General features: G+C 41.3%; 1 protein-coding gene across 1 annotated transcript in view; it reads right to left on the bottom strand.

Moving 5' to 3' along the window:
• Positions 1–2471: 2471 nt before the first annotated feature.
• Positions 2472–23972, bottom strand: part of LOC125091434 (uncharacterized) — a 67841-nt gene continuing 46340 nt past the window's right edge. Inside the window, exon 5 of the mRNA XM_047715096.1 lies at positions 2472–2966. Coding sequence (XP_047571052.1) covers positions 2944–2966 — 23 coding nt within the window. The 3' untranslated portion in view covers positions 2472–2943. The remainder of the gene's footprint in view (positions 2967–23972) is intronic.

The following is a 23972-nucleotide window of genomic DNA, read 5'->3' as shown; positions in this document are numbered from 1 at the left end:
CCAGCCCTTCCTGATCTGAAGGGATAATGTAACCTCAAACCGATATAATGTTCCTCTCTTGTTTTCTAGTAGGAATAGCCTTTTCTTAATTTCAGGTCATTAAAAATCAGTTCTGTATTTACAAAGCAGTGGAAGGAAGGCTGGCATTGAAAGTCTGGTTTAAAAAGATGAGGGACTGAAAGGCCCCACTGTGGAAGGTAGGTCCCTGAAGGCTACTTGTTTTTGCCTGATAACCATTCAACACATCCCAAATGTCCACTCTTTGCAGGTTTGCGCACATGAATTTTACTTACAGCGCAATTTTTCCAAATCGTGCACACACACAAAAGGTAAAATCTTTAATAAATTGAATTTTTTAAAGCCAACTTTTTATTTTATTGAGGTTTTATTAACTTTTTTATACCACTTTTTATTATTTTTGTGGCAGAGAGGCAACCCGCAGTGCCCACTTCCAGAAAGGACTAACCATACAGCTGCAAACAGTGCTGGTGGCTCTTAGGACCTTCAGAGTCCACCTCAGATTTTGAACTGAGGGTCACAGTGCTCTTGGGATGCCCACAGCTAATGACTGGGAAAGGTGGCAGGACCGGGGTGTAGCCTTTTCTGCCCCGTGCGAGATCCTTCAAACGGGGTCATCTTTGCTATGCAGCTCCCCAGTGAGCTGGCAGAGACTTTGTCAGGTCTGCGTTGCCAACAACATGCCCAGCCTCTTCTGCTTCACAGACATTACTTCTCAGTAAACCTTTTGGATTCTTTCCTCCTCCGTATCTGTTTCCCAGGGAACCCAACCTGTGACAATTTTCTGTTTCACTAATTTTTGGTGCTTTATCTTTATTAATTCCACCTATGTTTTCTTTTAGATAATTTTGCAGCTTTGCCACTATGTTCTTAGTAGATTCGTTTCCATATTTTCCATTTTCTTCTTTATTAATACTAAAAGCATTTAAAGGGGGTATCACAGACTGGTGCACTTCAAGGCTTTCAGGGCTGTCATGTCCCTGCTAAGACTCCAGAGGCCCCACCTCCACTGTTATATCTAGCCACTTCCTACATCTCCATCACCTACCCAGACTTTCGTGATTCCTGATTTAAAGCTGTGAATTTTCTTTTTTTTTTAGAAAGTTGTTTTTTTTTTTTTAAAGATTCCATTAATTTATTTATTTGAGAGAGAGAAAGAGTAAAAGAGTACAAGTAGGGGGAGCAGCAGAGGGAGCAGCGGAGGGAGCCCAATGCAGGGGCTCTATCACAGGACCCTGAGATCATGACCTGAGCCAAAGGCAGATTCTCAACTGACTGAGTCACCCAGGTGCCCCAGAGCTGTAAATTTTCATCTAAATAAAGTTTTAGGTGATCCCATAGAATTTGCTATATCTACATTTTGTTACTTCCTAAACTTTTCATGAGTTCTGTTTTTATTTTCTCTTTAATCTAGGATTAAATTGATGTCCTTCAATTTCTAACTAGTAAAGATATTTTGACCATATTTTATTATTTCTTTCTAATTTCACTGGCTTATATTGAGAAAATGCAGCCTCTAAAATCTCCTCTCTCAGGGGTGCCTGGCTGGCTCAGTCGGTAGACCACGTGACTCGATCTCGGGGTTGTGAGGTCAAGCCCCATGTTGACCTTATTTAAAAAAAGAAATTCACTTTGGGGCACCTGGGTGGCTCAGTTGGTTAAGCGTCTGCCTTCAGCTCAGGTCATGATCCCGGGGTCCTGGGATGGAACCCCGAATTGGGCTCCCTGCTCGGCAAGGAGCCTGCTTCTCCCTCTCCCTCCGCCTGCAGCTCCCCCTGCTTGCATGCTCTCTCTCTCTCTCTCTGTCAAATATATAAATAAAAATCTTTTAAAAAATTAAAAAAATAAATTCTCTTCTCTTAAATTTATAAAGATTTTCCTCTGTGATGAAGCACTTAGTTAATGGACGTTAGAAAATAATTCACATTTCTAGATGCATATGGAGATATATATATATATATATATATATATATCGTCATACATTAAGCTTTTTGGTTATATTAATCAAATCACCTATTTTTTTTAAAGATTTTATTTATTGGGGCACCTGGGTGGCTCAGTCAGTTAAGCATCTACCTTAGGCTCAGATCATGATCTCGAGGTCCTGGGATTGAGCCCTGCATCAGGATCCCTGCTCAGCAGGGAGCCTGCTTCCCCTCTCCCTCTGCCCTATTCATGCTCTCTCTCTCAAATAAATAAAGCCTTTATTTTTAAATTTATTTAGCAACCATGAGCAGGGCCCAGGAGGGGCAGAAGGAGAGGGAGAGAGAGAATCCCAAACCAACTCCTCACTGAATGTGGAGCCCAACAGGGGGCTCAATCCCATGACCCTGAGATCATGACCTGAGCCAAGACCAAGAGTTGGTCACTCCACAGACTGAGCCAACCAGTTGCTCCCAAATCATCTATTTTCTAGCTTATTTTTTGTGTACTTGATCAGTTAAGTTTTGAAGGAGGTATATTATAATCTCCCATTATGGTTGTGGTTTTTATCAAAATTTTCTTGTGTTTCTAAGAGTTTTGCTTTAAATTTTAACCTGCTCTAACAATTTAGTACATAAAGGTTTATGGCTCATCTCTTCATAAAAGATCAAACGATTTATGCCCCTTTTTGTATTGTTTATTGCTTTTAATCTTGAATTTCAGTTTTAAAAAAAATAAAACTTAGCTTAAGCAACACACATTTATGATCTCACCATTTCTACGGGTCAGGAAGAGCATGGCCTAACCAAGTCATCTACTTCACAGTCTCTCATAGGATTTCCATCAAGGTGTACACTCAGTGTCTCTCACGGGCTGCCATCAAAGTGTCAGCTGGGGCTGCAGTCTTATCTCAAGGCTCAGCCGGGACAGGATCCATGTCCAAGTTCAGTTACATGGTTTTTGGCAGGGTTCAGTTTCTTGCTGGCTGTTGGACTGAGGTCCTCAGTTTTTTGCCAGATGGCTCTCTACATCAGAGTACAAGAACAGCCAGAGAGGGAATGTAAGCAGAACAGAAGCCACAGTTTTTCGTAACCTAATTATGAAAGTGACATCCCATCATTTTTGCCTTAGTCTGTAATAAGCAAGTCACCAGGACCAACACACACACAGAAGAAGAAATTACACCGGGAGTGAACACCAGGAGGTGAGGATTGTTGGGAGCCATTTTAGAAGCAACCCGTCCTGCCCTGGTAATATGATTGTCAGCCAGCAGTTCTCTACTCCCAACATGCTATAGACGGTATTCCAGTGTTTTCCAGCTTTCTGTGTCATATATTAAAACTCTAATCCTGGGGCACCTGGGTGGCTCAGACAGTTAAGCCTCTGTCTTCAGCTCAGGTCATGATCTGGGATTGAGTCCCTGCATCAGGCTCCCAGCTCAGGGGGTATCTGCTCCTCGCTCTGCTCCCCACCCCCAACTCATGCTCCCTCACTCATGTTCTCACAGCCACTCTCTCAAATAAATTAATAAAATCTTTTAAAAAACAGCCTTATAAAAAAATAAACCTCTGATCCTGGTTTATTTTCCTTTGTAAGAGTGTCAGCATCCAACCAGAAAATAGAAACAGCTCTGAGTATTCAAAATAGAGGGAGGAGTGCCTGGGTGGCTCAGTCAGTTAAGCATCTGACTGTTGATTTTGGCTCAGGTCATAACTCAGGGTCCTGGAATCAAGCCCACCATGTCGGGCTCCGTGCTCAGCGGGGAGTCTGCTTTAGGATTCTCTTTCCCTCTCAATTTGCGCCTCTACCTGATTGCACTCTCTCTGTGTGTCTCTCAAATAAACAAAGCTTTAAAAAATAAAAAATAAAATAAAATAGAGGGAATATACGGGGCACCTGGCTGGCTCAGCTGGAAGGGCATATGATTCTTGATCTTGGGATCATGAGTTCGAGCCCCATGTTGGGTGTGGAGATCACTAAATGAATGAATGAATGAATGAATAAGTAAATAAAACAGAGGGAATATAAAAATACAGGGAATGGGGCACCTGGGTGGCTCAGTGGGTTGAGCCTCTGCCTTTGGCTCAGGTCATGATTCTCAGGGTCCTAGGATCGAGCCCTGCATCAGGCTCTCTGCTCAGCGGAGAGCCTGCTTCCCCTCTCTCTCTGCCTGCCTCTCTGCCTGCTTGTGATCTCTCTCTGTCAAATAAATAAATAAAATCTTTTAAAAACTACAGGGAATGGATTGCACAGATAATGGAAGAATTGATAAACCAAACAGGGGACAATAAGGACAGCCTAGAGATTAAGAATGGCAGGGAGCAACTACTGCCCCTAGGCTGGAAAGGGGGCTGGTCAAAGGAAGGAAGTGGTTTTACTGGAGCCCAGTACTGGTTACCCAATGGAAGCCTCCTGGTAGGAGCTGGGGCGACAGAGGAGCTGTAATCACTACTAGAGATGCTATCTGAGGCAGAGAGGGAGGTGAAGAAACACTCTTTCTCTGTATTCCCTACCTCCAACCATCTATCAATGCCTCCTGTTGTCCAAATCAGCTGGAAGCCAGAATGTGTTCTTTCTGCTTGGAATCTTGCAAGATTTTTGTTCTGAATTTTTAAATTCTAAAATCATACTTTCTAGTTCTACAGTGTCTTTTTTGTGCTCCAATTTCAGATCCTCGGGAGTTCTCATTACTTCTTGTTACAGTTTATTATTTAACAAACATGTATATGACAGGAACTATTCTAAACATTTTACAAATATTAATTTGTTTAGTTATTTAATAATTCTATTCTGACTCTTCCTTTCTACATTAATGGGAGCCACCTAATTGTCTTAGTTAGTCTTCCTCCCTCTAGTTAAGCATTTTCCTTAAATGGGTTATTTCTCTTTGCCTTTTTGTGATTTTGACTCCTTAGCAATTAGGTCAGGCAATTAGCGTCTCCTGAGCAGTGGTAAACCAGTGAATGGTAGAAGGTTAAGTAGTTTTTATTTTTGTGGGTCAGAAATAAGCTAAATGAAGAGCTGTTATGCCTTTGTGAGGCACAGGGAGGAAGCCTCTCTGTCCCATGTCTCCCTGAATAGAAGTGGAAATCTCTTAAAACTGTGGCAATTCAGACCAACAAATAGTTTTCCTGGAGGTCTACCATGGTCAGCTGAATCAGGCCCCTGATTCAGGGAAGCAGGCCCAGGCTTCATAGGGCAGGCTGAACTTCCTCAGAGAACCACAAAATCACTGTCATTATCCCAGGTTTCCAACAGATATGCCCTGTCCTCTACCACTACCCCTTGACTCCCACCCAGCTTTAAGGTGATTGAACAATCTCAGCCAACTGAAGAAGTAAGTCCGGAACAGAAATCTCCTATTTGAAGTGTCCCACATTTGACAAAAGTGGTCAGGCACTAGCACCCCTGCCATGCTTAGTCATTAGCTGGAGGCCACCCAAGAAGAGCATGACCTTGGCTTGAATCTGTTCTTCACCCCCACTCAAGATCCTAAAAGAAATATGGCCTTAGATGCACCTTCCAGGCTCCATCATGTTGCCTACACTGGCTGTTCTGTTATTCTTTTTTTTTTTTTAAGATTTTATTTATTTATTTGACGGAGAGAGACACAGCAAGAAAGGAAACAGAAGCAGGGGAGTGGGAGAGGGAGAAGCAGGCTTCTTGCTGAGCAGGGAGCCCTACACAGGGCTGGATCCCAGGACCCTGGGATCATGACCTGAGCTGAAGGCAGATGCTTAAAGACTGAGCCACCCAGGCGCCCTTGTTGTGTTATTCTTAAGCAGAACGAATAGAAAGAGTGTGCCATGGACATTTGTTCAAGCTGCCATCTTCCCAGAATTTGAGGATAAACCTTTGAACAACCTCCCCCAAAACCTCAAAAAATATACAGAATGAATTGATTTTATTATGATGTGTGTATTTGTGGCTCTCTTTATGTTTATCCTACTTGAGATGCATCGACCTTCATGGATGTGTACAATAAATTAATTCTCAATCAAATACTTTTCAGTTAGTTCATTTCAAACCACTTGTTTTAACTTACTTTTCTTAATTTTAAAACTAATTGGTGCTTGATGAAATAAAACTCATAGAGAAGCAAATAAAGTAAAAAATAAAATTGTGCCCCATCCTTAACTTCCCCTAAATCCCTAGTAATTGCTATAAACAACAGTTTGATATGTACCTTCTCAAATTTTTTCCAATGCATATTTAGAACGATGGATATATAATTGATTTATTGAACATTTTTAATTTGGTGGAGTGTAAATACGAAAAAGCTTTGTCTCAGGGCACCTGGGTGGCTCAGTCAGTTAAGCACCTGTCTCTAGCTCAGGTCATGATCCCAGGGTCCTGGGATAGAGCCCTGCTTTGAGCTCCCTACTCAGTGGGGGTCTGTTTGTCCCTCTCCCTCTGCCTGCCAGTCCCCCTGATTGTGTTCTCTCTCTCCCTGTCAAATAAATAAATAAAATCTTTAAAAAAAAAAAAAAGCTTTGTCTCCAACCACTCCACTCAAACAGTGTCTTCTTCCATCCCAGGTCAGGCCTGACCTCTTTCATTCTCTTTCTCCTTGCTCAACTGCTTCTGGCTTCCCAAGGGTAAGGAGCTGTGGGGAGTTAGAAGAAAGGAGCTAAGTGTTTTGTTTTGTTTTCCTCTTTTTTTTAAAGATTTTATTTATTTATTTATTTGAGAGAGAGAGAGACAGAGAGAGACAGAGCGAGCACACAAGCAGTGGGAGCAGCAGACAGAGGGAGAAGCAGGCTCCCCACTGAGCAGGGAGCCCGATGCAGAATTTGATCCCAAGACCCTGGGATCATGATCGGAGCCAAAGGTAGCTGCTTAACTGACTGAGCCACCCAGGTACCCCCAAGTGTTTTGTTTTGGATGTTTCATTTTTGTTTTTTATTTTTACTTATCTGGTGTTTCTTTTTTCGCTCCCTCCTGACTAATGTAGGTTGGCCTTGATGTCCCCGGTGTGGCAGATATTCCTAATGTTTGCTTTTGGGGAGGTAAAGGTTAGGAAGACACATATATGGATTCTTCAGAGATGCCACAAAAATCTCCACACTGCACAGTTCCCCAATTTGAATACTGGGCACTCTTGCTGATTTACTTGCAAACGTCCTTCAGTTCCTGTCTCTGATAGTATACCTCATCGCCTCATACGATGGGGACTCCCTCATTTCAACAGGTTGCCTGCTGAAAGCGGGATAACTTCACAACAGCTGGAGTCCAGCTTCATTCTGAAGCACCTACTTGTTTCTTGGGAAACTCAAGCAACCTCACCAATGGGAGAACAAGCTCCCCCACTTCTGCCTTCTCTCCTTACCCTATTGCCATAGGTTATTTTATTCCACCTGCAGCATTCTCTGGGAGAGTAGTGGGCATCCTTCTCTATGTTCACAGATGCCCCCAAATTCCAGGAGGCATGTGTCAAGTTCTCAAACATTCCTTCACCACCCTCCACTCAAGTGACGCTCCCAGAGCAGTCCTCTATGGCAGGCACGAAGGATTACTGCGAGGCTCTCCCTTCAAGAAAGAATTTGCCATTTAGCTGCAAGGAGTGAAAGCAGTTGACAGCCTCCAGCTGCAACACCTTCAGGATCCACTGGAGTGTTTTAACCAAGATGCTCTTTCTGGGCATCCTCCAGCCAATGACTGAGCATGGCAGAGGTCCTAGGACCTGTCCATTTTCTGCCCAGTATGGGATTCCTCTAATAGGCATTCTTTGCTCCGAAGCTCACTATTCGGTTGGCTGAAACTTAGTCAGATTTACATTGTGGTTGCAGGTTCTTTCTGCCCAATCCTACTTTCTGCCCCCTCCACAGATATTATATCTGCATCACCATCAGCACCCTCTCCCTGCTCAATTCTGCACACAAACCCCCAGCCATTTCTTTTCACAGGTGTGAAACATGTATCATCTGAAATTTTCAGTGTCCAATTTTCCTTCCCTCTCTTGACGTTTCCCAGGAGTTTACCTACCCAATAAGCTTCTGACACTCTTAATTCACTCTTAGCATCTGATTCCCAGAGGACCCAAATTAAGTCTCCAAATTTCTGCAGCTCAGGAGCCATCCTAGCTTTGAGGGGTTCTCTTGGACCCTCCACATTTGAACAGGAAAACCACGGCATTTGTCACCTTAGTCTGTCAACTCCTGAATCTGATGTCTGCTTTGTGTGTCAAAGAATTTACCTCAGATTTCTGGTCTTCTCTTCATATGGACTTAGCGAGGTGGTAAGGATGATGGCTGAAGAACCAATTCTGTATTTCTGTGTGTGCTGGAGGGGGTGCCGGCAGGTCCTTGGTCCATTCTTTAGAAAGTGGACCTTAAGCTGTGGGGGTGGTCTGGGCCACAGACTGGTGGCTGATTCTGGCCTGGGTGCTCTATACCGAGGGCAGGCTTAAAGACGATTAAACTGACCCTCCTCAGACCCCTCTGGTGTCTGCCGATGTTGCTGTCTCTTTCCATGCCAGCTCCTGCCGTGCCTGGAACAGCCCATGCCCTCAGGATGCACCTCAAGGAGATTGACAGCATGACTTAGGACTCTGTTTCTGAAAATAGCTTTCATGTTTGAATGCACACAGATTAAACCTTGTTCTGAAACCTGCAGAAGAAGGAGGAGGAGGAGGAGGAGGAGAAGGAAGTGGACCTCAGCTTTGAGCATTAGCTAAATTCCAAAACAGGACAATTCTCATTTGAATTTTACATGTGCGTGCACGTGCGCACGCGCACACACACACACACACACAAGTTATATGCACACAGATATGTTTATATATAATGTTGTTTATAATACCAAACTCATGCTATTTATTTCTACCCTTGCTTTTAAAAATCCATACAATACATAGACTGTCCCACGCCAAGAATGAATCCTAATGTAAACCATGAACTTTGGGTGATAATGACGTGTCAACATAGGTTCATCAATTGTAACAAAAATACCACTGTGTTATAGGATGTCAGTGGGGGTGGGGGGTTGTGCACGTGTGGAGACTGGGGATATTTGAGAATGTTCTGTACTTTCTGCTCAATTTTGCTGTAAACCTAAAACTGCTCTAAAAATAAAGTTTATTAATTTAAAAAAGGTTTAAAATGTGACAATAGCAACTTACCTAATTCTTTTAATTGTTATGTAGAATTCTACTATATGGGTTACTATGATTTATTTAACCAGCTTCCTATATTTAAGGGTTTTTCATCAATTTTTCATCTTTACAATTAATTCCACAGTGATCAATACTATACATCCAGCTTTAAGTATTTCTATACAACAGATTCACCAAAGTGTACTGGCTAGGTCAAACAGTCTGGACTTGTAAAATATTTATAGATATACAATGTCTATAGATATACAAAATGCTTTCCAACAATACTGACCCAGTATATAATCCCACCACAGTGATGAATGGCTGTTTCTCTGCATACTTGTCAACCCTGGAAATCGTCAATATTTTTAATCTTTACCAAGCTGATAGGTCAGATGAAATATTTTGATTTGTATTTCTTTGGTTACTAATGAGGCAGAGTATCTTTTATACATTTACTAACCATTTGTATATTCTCATATCCTTTCTCCATTTTTCTAATGTGTTGGTCTTATTGATTTGTAAGAATACTTTTTGTATTAAGGAAAGTCTTGTCGTCATATGTGTTGCAACTATATCTTCCCAATTTGTTTGTTTTTCTTAAAGATTTTATTTTTTTTAAGGATTTTATTTATTTGAGAGAGAGCGAGTGAGAGAGAGAGCATGAGGTGGGGGAGGATCAGAGGGAGAAGCATACTCCCTGCTGAGCAGGAAGCCTAATGCAGGGCTCCATCCTGGGATCCCCAGGATCATGACCTGAGCCAAAGGCAGTCGCTTTACCAACTGTATCACCCAGGTGACCCAATTTGGTTTTTTTTTTAAATGACTTATTTATTTATTTATTTTAGAGAGAGAGCAAGTAAGCAGGGTGGTGGGCAGAAAGGGAGAGAGAGAAAATCTCCAGCAGGCTCCCCACTGAGTGTGGAACCTGACATAAGACTCCATGCAGGGCTCGATGCAATGACGCTAAGATCAAGACCTAAACCAAAGCCAAGAGTCAGACACTTTACTGACTGCACCAACGAGGTACCCATGTTTTTTTTTTAATCTTTATTTATGGTGTTTTATGCTTTGCAGGTTTTAAAGTTTTTTTATGTAGCTGAATTCATGTCTTCTTGCTCCTAGAGTTTCTTGGTTTTCTGCCACCCTTACAAAAGCCTCACCCATTTTTTTTTTCTTATGCTATTTTTATGGTTCTATTATATCTTTGGTACATTTCAATGTATTTTGGAATAAGGAATAAGGTAGTACATGATCTTTATTTTTCCAACTAGCTAACTAGTTTTCCAGACACCTTTTACAATATTATCTTTTCTCTACTGATTTCAAAATGCTACCTTTACCAAAATCTAAATTGTTGTATGCACTTGGTTTGTTTCCAAACCTTCTACTCTGCTTCTTTTTTTTAAGTAGGCTCCACACTCAACTGGGGGCTTGAAGATAAAGAGTTGCACGTTCTACCACCAGCCAGGCACCCCTGCTTACTATTTTAATTATCATACCGTACTTTTAAGATTGTAACCTTACAATTGTTTTAATAACTAGTAGAGCTGGATTTCCCTCTAATTTATTTTTTATAACTTTCCCAGATATTCTTTCATGTTTTTACTTAGATGAATTTTTTTTCAAAGATTTTATTTATTTTTCTAAGTTCTACTTAAAGGTTTTATTAATTTATTTGTAACAGAGCGGAGCACACAGAAGCACCGGGAGCAGCAGGCAGAGGGAGAAGTAGGCTCCCCACTGAGCAGGAAGCCCAACGTAGCACTTGATCCCACGACCCAGGATCATGACCTGAGCTGAAGGCAGACACTTAACTGATTGAGCCACCCAGGCGTCCCTCAAAGACTTTTTTTATTTACTTGAGAGAGAGAGATAGTAAGAGCAGGAGCAGGGGCGAGAGGGAAGCATGCTCCCTGCTGAGCAAGGAGCCCAATGTGGGCTCAATCCCAGGTCCCTGGGATCATGACCTGAGCCGAAGACAGGTGCTTAACTGACTGAGCCACCCAGAAGCCTCTACTTAGATGAATCTTTAAGATCATCTTTCAACTATCCCAAAAGTACTATGGGATTTTTTTTTAAAGATTATTTATTTATTTATTTGACAGAGAGAGATCACAAGTAGGCAGAGAGACAGGCGGGGGGGGGGGCAGGGAAGCAGGCTCCCCGCCAAGCAGAGAGCCTGATGTGGGGCTCGATCCCAGGACCCTGGGGTCATGACCCAAGCTAAAGGCAGAGGCTTTAACCCACTGAGCCACCTAGGTGCCCCACTATGGGATTTTAAAATCAGGATAGCTATAGGGGCACCTGGCTGGCTCAGTTGGTAGAGCATGCAACCTTGATCTCAGGGTTGTAAGTTCAAGCCCCACACGGGGTGTGGAGATTACTTAAAAATAAAATCAGAATTGCTATAAATTTGTAAATCAATTTAGGGGTAATCAATACCTTTACAAAATTCAATCTCTTGATGTCTCTGGAAAAAATTAGTTTCCCTAATGTAGGTTTTACACAATTTCTTCATTAATATAGTATTTTACACAATTTCTTCATTAATATAGTATTTCATGGCACCTATAATGTGCAAGGCACTGTTTAAGATGTTGGACACAAAAAATAAAGTTCCTGTTTTGGTGGAGCTTACAAGCTAGTGGGAGAAAAAGAACAGCATTTTTAAAAAACAAGCATATAATATGACAATTGGTGATGAGTGCCATAAAGAAAATAAATCTGGGGGTGCTGGGGTGGCTCAGTCAGTTAAGTGTCCAACTCTTGATTTTGACTCAGGTCATGATCTCAGGGTCGTGAGATGGAATTGTGCATCGGGCTCCAGGCTCAGAAGGGAGTCTGCCCGAGATTTTCTTTCTTTCTCTCCCTCTCTCCCTCCCCACCACATGCATGCTCTCTCTCTCTCTCTCAAATAAATATATCTTAAAAAGAAGAAAAGAAAAGAAAGCTGGATAAGAGGATAGAGAATAAAGGGAAAGGAGTGCTATTTTATATAGAGTGGTCAGGGAAGGCCTTTGTGATAGGTGAAACTTGATGGGAAACTTAAAGGAGGTGAACAAACCAGCCATGTGAATATCAGGGCATTACAGGAAGTAAGTACAAAGCCCTGCAGCTCAAGCATGATTGGTTTGAGGAACAGCAAGGAAGCTAGCTGGTGTGACTGAAGTGCAGGTGTTAAGATCTGAGTGGTAACTAGGGGCCAGGTTATATAAGTCCTTACAGGTCATGGGAAGGACTTTGAATTTTATTCTGAGTGGGTTTAAAAGCCACTGGGAGGTTTTATTTTTTATTCTTATTTTTAAAAATATTTATTATAGGGGCACCTGGGTAGCTCAGTGGGTTGAAGCCTCTGCCTTCAACTTGGGTCGTGATTCCAGGGTCCTGGGATCGAGCCCTACATTGCATCAGGCTCTCTGCTCAGCGGGGAGCCTGCTTCCCCTCCTCTCTCTGCCTGCCTCTCTGCCTACTTGTCATCTCTCTCCCTCTGTCAAATGAATAAATAAAATCTTTTAAAAAATATTTATTTTATATATATATATAGAGAGAGAGAGAGTGCGTGTTGTGGGGGTGGGGAAGGACAGAGGACAGAGGGAGAGAAGCAGACTCCCTGCTGAGTGCGGAGTGGGAGCCCAATGTGGAGCTTGATTCCACAACCCTGAGACCATGATCTGAGCTGAAATCGAGTCAGACCCTCAACTGACTGAGCCACCCAGGCGTCCTACCACTGGGAGGGTGTTTTTTTTTTTAAGATTTTATTTATTTATTTGACACACACAGAGAGAGAAAGTACAGCAGGGGTAACAGCAGAGGAAGAGGCAGAGGGAGAAGCAGATTCCCTCCTGAGCAGGGAGTCTGATGTGGGGTCTCAATCCCAGGACCCTGAGATCACGACCCAAGCCAAAGGCAGGTACTTAACCAGCTGAGCCACCCAGGCACCCTGGGAGGTTTTAAAGAAAGTAGTGTCCTGTCTGATTTATTCTTTTAGATTATCACTCATTTTCATATGGAGAATAGGGGAACAAAAGTTGAAGTAGGAAGACCAGTTACATCCAGGAGAGAGATGATGGTAGTTTGGGCTAGGGTGGTAGTGGTGAGGGTTTTGTGTGGTCAGAACACAAAGAAGTTAGCCAGGGACTTCTTCTATCCACAAGGATTTGCCAATCTAGAGGTGCTTCTTAAGTGAGGGTGGCAGATGAGACAATGAGTTAGTGACCTGAAGCTACCAGAAAGATAGACCCTAGACCCTGGATAACCTCTCTCTCTCTCTCTCTCACACACACACACACACACAGAGGAAACAGTGAACAGGCAACTACTAACTAGTGGGAACTGGGAACCAAAGAGATGAGGGTCAGTTGGAGGTAAGTACCAGCCAAAGGGAGACTCCTAGTGCAACACAGACCCTATTCCGGAGACAGAACTTAAAGGACTGCACTCTGGAAATGGGGACACAAAAAATCCTCAAGCATCACTTCCAGACTGCTTATGCCTTCAAGTGAGCCATCAGGTAACTGGTATGAGATCTGAAAGAGGGGAGAAACCCACAGAGGTTAACGAAGCACACAGGGATGCTTTTATCCTAAGGGTGTTTGCCTACTCCCAAGAGGCATCTGAGAAGCTGAGTTGCTCTTTCAGTAGCATCATGGAGCTAGGCGTACAGAAGTTGGAATCCTGGGTAAACAATTCCTTGCTTTGGGCTTAGAAACTAGAGGATTACACTCTAGGAGTAAGGATGACCCAGAATTAAATCAGTCTTTACTAAGTCTGCATTTCAACTTTGTCATTTAAACAGCTCAGAACACATCAAGGTTTAAACTTGGATTAAGGAATCCCATATTCTTAGAACCCCCAGGCACCTGGAAAGGAGCAAACAAATCTTTTCTAGGAAAAGTGAATGTTCCAGACTTCAAATTATTTCTATAAATAATTTTCAAATATGATATCCAACACATAATTAAAGGTAACTAGATCCACAGTGAGAGACAACACACAATGAGCAAGAACCATCAGAAACAGTAGACAATAGAAACAGACTCACTAGGATGCTAGATACTGAGAAAAGTCTTATTTAAACATTTCTTAAAGAACTAAAAATTAGAAAAGTGATAGTACAGTTTTGAAAACAAACCAACTAGGGGCATCTGGGTGGCTCAGCTGGTTAAGCATCTGTGTTTGGCTCAGGTCATGATCCTGGGGTCCTGGGATAGAGCCCCACATTGAGCTCCTTGCTCAGTGAGGAATGTGCTTCTCCCTCTCCCACTGCTGCTCTCCCCACTTGTGCTCTCTCTCTGTCAAATAAAAAAATAAAATCTTAAAAAAAAAAACAACTAGAAATTATAGAAGTGAAAATTATAACCAAAATTAAGATCTTGGTAGATAGGTTTCAGAGTAGATTAAGCACAGCTAAAAACAGAATCAATTAACCAGAAGAGAAACTAAAGGAAATTGTTCCAATGAATCTATTTTCTAAACTGCAGACCAAGGAGCCAGAAGATAATAGAAAGAGGTTTTGGGCTTTTTTTTTTTTTAAGATTTGTTTGACACAGAGAAAAAGAGTACAAGCACAGGAGCAGCAGGCAGAGGGAAAGCAGGCTCCCCGCTGAGCAGAGAGCTTGACGTGGGGCTTCATCCCAAATCCCAGGACCCTGGGATCATGACCTGAGCCAAAGGCAAATGCCCAACTGACTGAGCCACCCAGGCACCTCTAGAAAGAGATCTTTAAGGTATTAAAAGGATTTTTTAGGGGCGCCTGGGTGGCTCAGTCATTAAGTGTCTGCCTTCAGCTCAGGTCATGATCCCAGGGTCCTGGGATTGAGCCCCACATCATCGGGATCCCTGCTCATCAGGAAGCCTGCTTTTCCTCTCCCACTCTCCCTGCTTCTGTTCCTGTTCTCTCTCTCTCTCTTTCTCTGTCAAATAAATAAATAAAGTCTTTAAAGAAAAGAATATTTTTAATTCCAACTTAGTCATACCAATTCTATACAGGTGAAAATATCTCTCAAAATTGAAGCAAGATATGGGAAACACAGGAAAAAAAAAGCAAGGCAGCTTTATTCATAATTGCCAAACCTTGGAAGCAACCAAGATGTCTTTCAAAAAGTTAATGGATAAATAAACTGTGTTATATCCAGGGGCACTGTCAGTTAAGTATCTGCCTTTGGCTCAGGTCATAATCTCAGGGTCCTGGGATCAAGCACCACATTGGACTCCCTGCTCAGTGGGGAGTCTGCTTCTCCCTCTCTCTCTGATCCTCCTCCTCACTTGTGCTCTCTCTCTGTCTCAAATAAATAAATAAAATCTTAAAAAAATAAAAATTATGGGTACCTGGGTGGCTCAGTTGGTTAAGCAACTGCCTTTGGCTCAGGTCATGATTCCGGTGTCCCAGGATGGAGTTCCATGTCAGGTTCCCTGATCAGCAGAGAGTCTGCTTCTCCCTCTGACCCTCCCCCCTCTCATGCTCTCTCTCTCAATTAAATAAATAAATAAAAATATTTAAAATTAACAAATAAATTTAAATTTAAATAAAAAAACCTGTGGTACAACTAGACAATGGAATATTGTTCAGTGTTAAAAAATGAAATGCACTATCATGCCATTAAAAGACATGGAAGAAGCTTTAGTGTATATTACTAAGTGAAAGAAAGAAATCTGAAAAGGCTATATACTGTATGAATCCAATTACATATATGACATTCTGGAAACTATGGAGATAATAAAAAGATCAGTGGTTGCCAGGGGCTTGGGGAGGGAGAGATGACTAGATCGAGCACAGAGGATTTTTAGAGCAGTGAACTATTTTTTTTTTGAATCTACACCCAATATGGGGCTTGAACTCACGACCCCAAGATCAAGAGTTGTATGCCCTTCCAAATGAGCCAGCCAGGCACCCCTAGAGCAGTGAACTATTCTGTATAACATATAATGGAGGATACATGCCATTACATATTTGTCAAAAACCATAGAACACACAACACAAAGAATGAACCCTAACATAAACTATGGCCTGCTACAAATGGATGAACCTTGAAGACATTATGCCAAGTGAAAGAAACCAGTCACAAAGGACCACATACTATATAGTTACATTTGTATGAAATGTCAGACAGGGATTTTGAGGAAGAGGGGCACCTGGGTGACTCAGTTGGTGCCTCCAACTCTCGGTTTCAGCTCAGGTCATGATCTCAGGGTCATGGGATCAAGCCCCACATTGGGCTTCACCTTCATCAGGGAGTCTGCTTGAGATTCTCTCTCTCTCTCCCTCTCCCCACCCCTCCCACTCATGCATGCGGTGTGTGCTCTCTCTCTCTCAAATTAATAAACAAATAAAACCTTTAAAGGAATTGTAAGGAAGAGAGGAGGCTTCTTCAGGGTACCAGCAGTGATAAAACATGATAACAACACTTTGAGTTCATACTCAGGAGAAAGTCTCACTTTAAGTAAATACTAAGAACAGGTTTGAGACCTGGTGGATCTGAACACTAAGAGTCAAAAGAAGGGTTCTTCAAAACTGCACTGAACAAAAGGCTTAAGAAAGAAGGCAGTAACTTGGAAGGGAGAAGTATCTGTTAGAGGAGAGCATCACAGAATCAGAAGTTCAAATGACCCTTCCCCCAAAAAGCACCATTTATTAAAGAAACTGTACTTCATCATGTCAACAGAAGAGGGTGCTCTTGAACCAATAAACCAAATAAGGCGTCCAAACTCCTTTTCCCCTATCGCATCAACTATTATTGCTGAACCAAGAGCTCCCAGAACACTTTAGAATGACTAGAAAAAGGAACCCAACATCTGCACAAAGCTAGTATAAGAAAAAAATGAGTTAAATATATTAAACAAGCAATTACAGATATGAAAGAATACTATGAATCAGAAATTCATACTCAGAATAGAAACAACCAGGAAAATGTGAAGTAGTGCTGACTGAACTCAGGAAAAAAAAGTGAACAAAAAGACAAAATCATCTCAGAAGACCAAATTAAGAAGTAGCCAAAAGAGAATGGATATGATCGAATAAAACAGGAAAGAAAGAATGACAGTGAAAAAGAGCCAGGAAAACTGAAACAAAATAAAGAGCTAAAGAGGAAGATGCTTGATATAATATATCTGGAATCTCTTGAAAAGAAAAAGCAAATAATGAACAGAAGTAATTTTTTAAAATTAAAATCACAACAAAACTTTCTAGAGTAAAAGAACACCTGATTCTACATATTCAAAGAGCCCATTTTAGGGGTTCCTGGCTGGCTCAGTTGGTGGAGCATGTGACTATTGATCTTGGGGTTGTAAGCTGGAGCCCCACATAGGGTATAGAGATCACTTAAAAATAAAATTTAAAAAAAATAAAAAATGAATAAAGAGTCCATTTTATAACTGGGAAAACTGACCATCAATTCTGAGACAAGGTCTGATAAAACAGACATTAATGATAAATAAAAAAATCCTTTGGATCTAGAGGCAAAAAGAAGAAAAAACTGAAAACAAGTGACCTACAAAAAAAAGAAAATTGGGTGGCATCAAACCACTTGATAGGATTACATAAAGTAAGACAGGAGTGAAGAAACACTTTAAAGAAACTCAAGTAAAAAAATTGTGTGCCGGGGCGCCTGGGTGGCTCAGTGGGTTAAGCCGCTGCCTTCGGCTCAGGTCATGATCCCAGAGTCCTAGGATCGAGTCCCGCATCGGGCTCGCTGCTCAGCAGGAAGCCTGCTTCCCTTCCTCTCTCTCCGCCTGACTCTGCCTACTTGTGATCTCTCTCTGTCAAATAAATAAATAAAATCCTTTAAAAAAAAATGGTGTGCCATGAATTTAGTTTTAAAGTTTTAAGAACTAAAGATATTTTGTATTTAGGAACTCGTTCTGAGGATTCTACTAGAGGTCAAGTTTCATCCAACTAAGAGAAGATTGGACATTTTTGGTAAAAGAACACATAATGAGAGTTGAGTAGGTTTAATTATAAATCTAAGACTAAAACAAATAGAAGAATCAAGGTTTGAATGCTTTCTGACAAAGTAGAAATACAACCCAAAAACGGAGTGAAGGAGAAATGTCGAGGTGACTCAATGATTGCCATATAGGCCGTAGGCAGGAGTCAAAGGATATCATTTTCTTAAAAGATCTATTGTTTTATTTGAGAGAGAGAGACAGAAAGAGAGAGAGCAAGCACACAACCAAAGGGCGGCGGGGTGGGGGGGAGCAGAAGGAGATGGAGTGAGAGACTCTCAAGCAGACTCCACGGACACAGGACTCCATCTCATGACAATGAGATCATGACCTGAGCTGAAACCAAGAGTCAGATACTTAACCGACTGAGCCACCCAGACGCCCCTCAAAGAATATCATTTTAAAATAGCAAACCAAATAATAGAAACCTAGGTGGTGAGGATAATGGGAATGAAGATTCCAGTATAAACCACCTCATCTACCCTAGTTGATGGCTTCACCTAAGTTTCCTTAAGCTCTGACCCTTGAGGTAGCACTTCAAGTATCTCAAGTATCCAGTGGGCTCCAAGCTAGACAACCTCTCTCTCCCTGCTCTCCCATCAGCCCAGGCAATTCATTACATAACACTTCTCAATTCTGTTTTGTAATCTTATGGTGACACTCCCTCTCTCTCACATTCTCAACCCACAAAAAAAGAATACTTTACCTTCCTGCTTGCCAGCTGCCCTACTTCTAGCCAGAGAATCCAGCTTCCATTGAGCCTTCCAAAGGGCTTCCGGAGCAGCTTTATTTATACAGATTTGCACAACACATTTGTCTGTAGGGGCAGCATCCTGACTTCTAGCACAGCCAGATACTGAACAGTTACTGTCTATTCCAGAAGATTGTTGAAATTTAAAGTTGTTTTTTAAAAATTATAAGTTGCGAGGCGCCTGGTTGGCTCAGTGGGTTAAAGCCTCTGCCTTCGGCTCAGGTCATAATCTCAGGGTCCTGGGATCGAGCCCCGCATCGGGCTCTCTGCTCAGCAGGAAGCCTGCTTCCTCCTCTCTCTCTGCCTGCTTCTCTGCCTACTTGTGATCTCCATCTGTCAAATAAATAAATAAAATCTTTTAAAAATATATAAATAAATAAATAAATAAAAATTATAAGTTGTAACCGTTTTCTTTATTTTATTTTTTAAAGATTTTATTTATTTGAAAGAGAGAATGAGCAGAGGGAGGGGCAGAGGGACAAGCAGACTCTCCACTGAGCTGGGAGCCCGATGGGCTTGATCCCAGGACCCTGGGATCATGACCTGAGCTGAAGACAGATGCTTACCCCACTGAGCAACCCAGGCGCCCCCATAGTCATTGTTTTCTTTAGGCCATACCCAGTTGCTTGCTAATCAAGCCATAAAAGCAGACAGTAGGTAAGTAGTTCAGAAAAAAATATGAAAGATAGTGCCAGTTTTTTTGTTTGACGCCAGTGTTTCTTACATTATTAAGGCAATATCCATCTATTCCTGTTTCAGTAAGGTTTTATAAAATATTATCATAAGGAGACATGGAATTGTCCTTTTGGGCACATTATTAAGAGGATCATATGTTTTCTACCTTTCCCCTATTAATATAATAAATATTATAATAATATATTTCATTATACTGAAGCACCTTCACATTTCTAAAATAAAGTCCATGTGGTCATGGTTAATACATGATGGTATTCTTTTGTTAGTATCTTATTAGAGTTTTTGCAGCAATATTTTAAGTGATATTTCGTTATTTTTATTTTGAACAATCTCTTTTTCTTGACTGATATTTTTTCCTTTCAAATCGTCTTCTTTCAAGAGCAGTGCTCATATGCATACCACAGCCCAGCAGCCATGTATGGTCCCTGCTCAGTCCAGGATTCCTTCACATACCTGTCTTAGCCCAACATAAAGGAGCCCTCATAGAGCCCACAGTCCTTAACCATAGTAGCCACTGAGGTGAGGGATGACACTCTGCCCAGTTCAGGACCCTTATACAGACTTCTACTCCCACAGTTGCTGAGCATATCATCTTCTAACACAAAGCAGACCAGCAGGATTTCTTCTGTCTATATCCATACCAGTCTTTAGCATAATAGGGCCTGCTTAAGATTCTCTCTCTCCCTCTGCCCCTCCCCTACCTCTCTCTTCCTCTCTCACCTCTCTCTCTCTCTCTCCCCCTCTCCCCCTCAAAAAAAAGAAATTCTCTTTATCAGAAAATATCATAAGGTGAAAAGACAAGTTACAGAATGGAGTAGATATTTGCAATAAATCCTAGAATAAATGGCTGTTTTCAAAAAATGAATAAAGAATTCCTATAAATCAATAAGACAAAAGACAATATAATAGAAAAATAAGCTAGAGACTTGAGTAGTCACTCCACAAAACTGTAAATCCAACTACATAATAAACATGTGAAAATTTGCTTAACCTCATTAGTAATCAGAGAAATGTAAATTAAAACTACAATGTGCTGTTATTGCATACCCACTTGATTGGTGAAAATCAAAAGCCTGACACTAACAATGGCTGACAAAAACACAGAGCAATAATGAGACTGCATACTATTGTAACCACCTTTGAAAATTGTCTAGTTATTTACTAAATTTGAAAATATACATATTTCATGAGTGAGCAGTTCCACATAGGTATATATCTGACAGAAATATTTTCCCATGTACCCTATAATATATAAAATAATTATATGTATACTTAAGAGAAGTTGTCCTTCAAAAGTAGAATAAAACATGCCATGTTTATCTAATGGACTATTACATAACAAGGAAAACAAACTACATATACAAATAAAAACTTAGAGTGTAAAAACACTTACGGTATAGAGAGTTGAGTTGTTGGGTCTTATTTGGTCACTTATATGAGTGAGATTTGTATCACGGCTTACAGGGGCAGCAATAAAGTTAAGGGGCCTTTCTTTTTTTTTTAAGATTTATTCTAGAGAGACAGGGTGAGAAAGAGACCTTGAGAGACAGCAAGTGGTGGGAGGGGCAGAGGGAGAGATTCTTCAAGCAGACTCCCTGATGAGTGCAGAGTTCTATGCGGGCCTCGATTCCACAACCCATGAGATGTGCCCTGAGCCAAATGATTCTTAACTGACTAGCCACCCAGAAGCCCCAAGAGAATTTCTTAATTTAATCTAATTTAATTTTATTTATTTTAATTTGACAGAGAGAGAGAGAGAGGTTACAAGTAGACAGAGAGGCAGGCAGTGAGGAGGGGGAAGCAGGCCCCCCGCTGAGCAGAGAGCCTACATGGGGCTCAATCCAAGGACCCTGAGATCATGACCTGAGCCGAAGGCAGAGACTTAACCCACTGAGCCACGCAGGTGCCCCAGAATATCTTAATTTTAATGCACTTAAAATCATCAGTTTGTTCCTGGGCTCTCTGTTCTGCTCCATTGGCTTGTTTATTTGTGTTAATATCACAATGTATTAGTCAATATAGCTTTACAATGAGTCTTGATATCTGCTACAGCAATTCCTCCCACCCTGTTCTTCAACAGTGCCTTAGCTATCCCTGGCCCTGTGGATTTCCAAGTAAGCTTTTGAATTAGCTTGTCAAATTCCACAAAGAAAACCTGCTGGGATTTTAATTGTAATCTGTAGATTACATTGCATCTATAGATCATTGCACTGAATCTATAGATCATTTTACTATTTTACAATTGTTGGTTCATTCCCTGGGTGAAATTTGAAACCACTTCCCCCACAAACACAGTGGGCAGGAAGAGACCCAAGAAAGAGAGCACTCTAGATTGGTGGGGGGCAGTCTTCATAAGCAAGGGAGCTTCCATACATACAAAACTTATTTTGGGTGGTCATATCCTCTCAATGATTTCCTCCAATAGTATTTAGTCTTCTACTCCACAAACACAGTGTATCACTTCTTTGGTTTAGGTCTTTTTCTTCTTCTTCTTTTCTTTTTTTTAAAGATTCACCTACTTATTTTAGAGAGAAAGTGAGGGAGAGGCAAGGGAGAGAGAGAGAATCTCAAGCAGACTCCCTGCCAATGCAGAGCCCCACCTGGGGCTTGATCCAACAAGCTCGAGATCACCACCCAAGCCAAAATCAAGAGTCAGATGCCCAACTGTCTGAGCCACCCAGGCATCTCTGTTTAGGTCTTCTTGAATATTTTTTAATAAGGTTTCATATTTTTATCCACAGAGTATATAAACTTCTCCAATTGTATTTGTTTCAAGGCTTTTCTAACATTTTATTGTGATATTGTTCAAAACTACAGAAAAGGTGAGAGGATATTATAGTGAACACCCATATACCCACCACCTTGATTTTTACCATTAACATTGCACTATACTTGCTTTATCATGTATTATTCATCTCCCTAACTCTCTATCCATCCATTAATCCACGTCATTCTTGATGTATTTCAAAGTAAATTGCAGACATCGGTGCAGAGGCTACTTTTAGGCAATAGGCTTGAGGAATGGAAACTTAAGGCAAAAGCGCCCACAGCAACCACCGAGCCGAATGCAGACAGGCTCATTAAGCCACCCACCTCAAAACAGTCATAAGTCCTAACTGACCAATTACAACCAAGCACAGTTCCGGAGATTACCAAAAAGGGGAAAATTCCATATACCCCATACTCCCTTACTCTGCCCTGTAACTGTGGCCCCTTACCAACACCTTTTTCCAGATAGTCTCTCTGCTTTGCGGTCCTGCTCACCACTCCCTTGTGGGGGATTCAGTAAACTTCTATCTTTTCTATCTTTTTTATCTTTTGTTCTCCCTTGGGGGAATTATTTCACCACCCACATAATTAGCCTCCACCCTATCAGGTTGCCCCACATTTGGTGGCCCCCCCCATCCGATCGGGAGACCCCACATTTGGTGGCCTTCATGGTTGGTACACTTACTCTGAAGTTCAACATGATATTCCAAGTTTTTTAAAATGATGCTTTGGCATATTGTATCCTTTTCTTTTAATTTCCATTTTTCTATTTGTTGTCATTATGTGGGAAAAAATTAAATTTTTTTTTTAAAGATTTTATTTATTTGTCAGAGAGAGAGGGAGAGAGAGCAAGCACAGGCAGACAGAATGGCAGGCAGAGGCAGAGGGAGAAGCAGGCTCCTGCTGAGCAAGGAGCCCGATGTGGGACTCGATCCCAGGACGCTGGAATCATGACCTGAGCCGAAGGCAGCGGCTTAACCAACTGAGCCACCCAGGTGTCCCAAAAATTAAATTTTGTATATAGATCTTTTATCCAGCATCCTTGTTTAACAGACCCATTAATTCTAAACATTGATCTGTATGTACTTTTAGAACATTTATATACATAGTCATGTCATGTGCAAATAATAAAAATTCTGGTTTATCCTCTCAAAACCTTATACCATTTTCCCCTTGTTGCACTGCATAGGACTTCCACTACAATGTTAAAGACAAATGGTAGTGATAGTGGGCATGTCTGTTATGTTCATGATCTCATATGTTCAATTATTCACCATTAAATATGGTGATGGTTTTTCAAGATCCTTATCAAATTAAAACCATTCTCATCTAAAATATTTCTTAAAATATAAAAAGAATATTCTCATCTATTCCTATTTTGCTATTAGTTTTTAATATGCGTGGATACTGAATTTTTAAAATATTTTATTTTTAAGTAATCTCTATACCCCATGTGGGACTTGAACTTACAACCCCAAGATCAAAAGTTGCATGTTCTACCAACTGAGCCAGTCAGGCACCCTTGAATGGATATTGAATTTGTTATGTTTTTTCTGCATCTTCTGAGGTTACCACAAGATTTTCCCTTTTATTTATTTTTTTAAAAAGATTTTATTTATTTGACAGAGAGAGAGATCACAAGTAGGCAGAGAGGCAGGCAGAGAGAGAAGAGGAAGCAGGCTCCCCACTGAGCAGGAAGCCTGATGCGGGTCTCGATCCCAGGACTCTGGGATCATGACCCGAGCCAAAGGTAGAGGCTTTAACCCACTGAGCCACCCA

The sequence above is a fragment of the Lutra lutra genome, chromosome X (assembly GCF_902655055.1).
Source record: "Lutra lutra chromosome X, mLutLut1.2, whole genome shotgun sequence".
Taxonomy (NCBI): Eukaryota; Metazoa; Chordata; class Mammalia; order Carnivora; family Mustelidae; genus Lutra; species Lutra lutra.
Note: the sequence above shows the minus strand (reverse complement) of the source record. Positions and strands in the feature narration are given on the sequence as shown.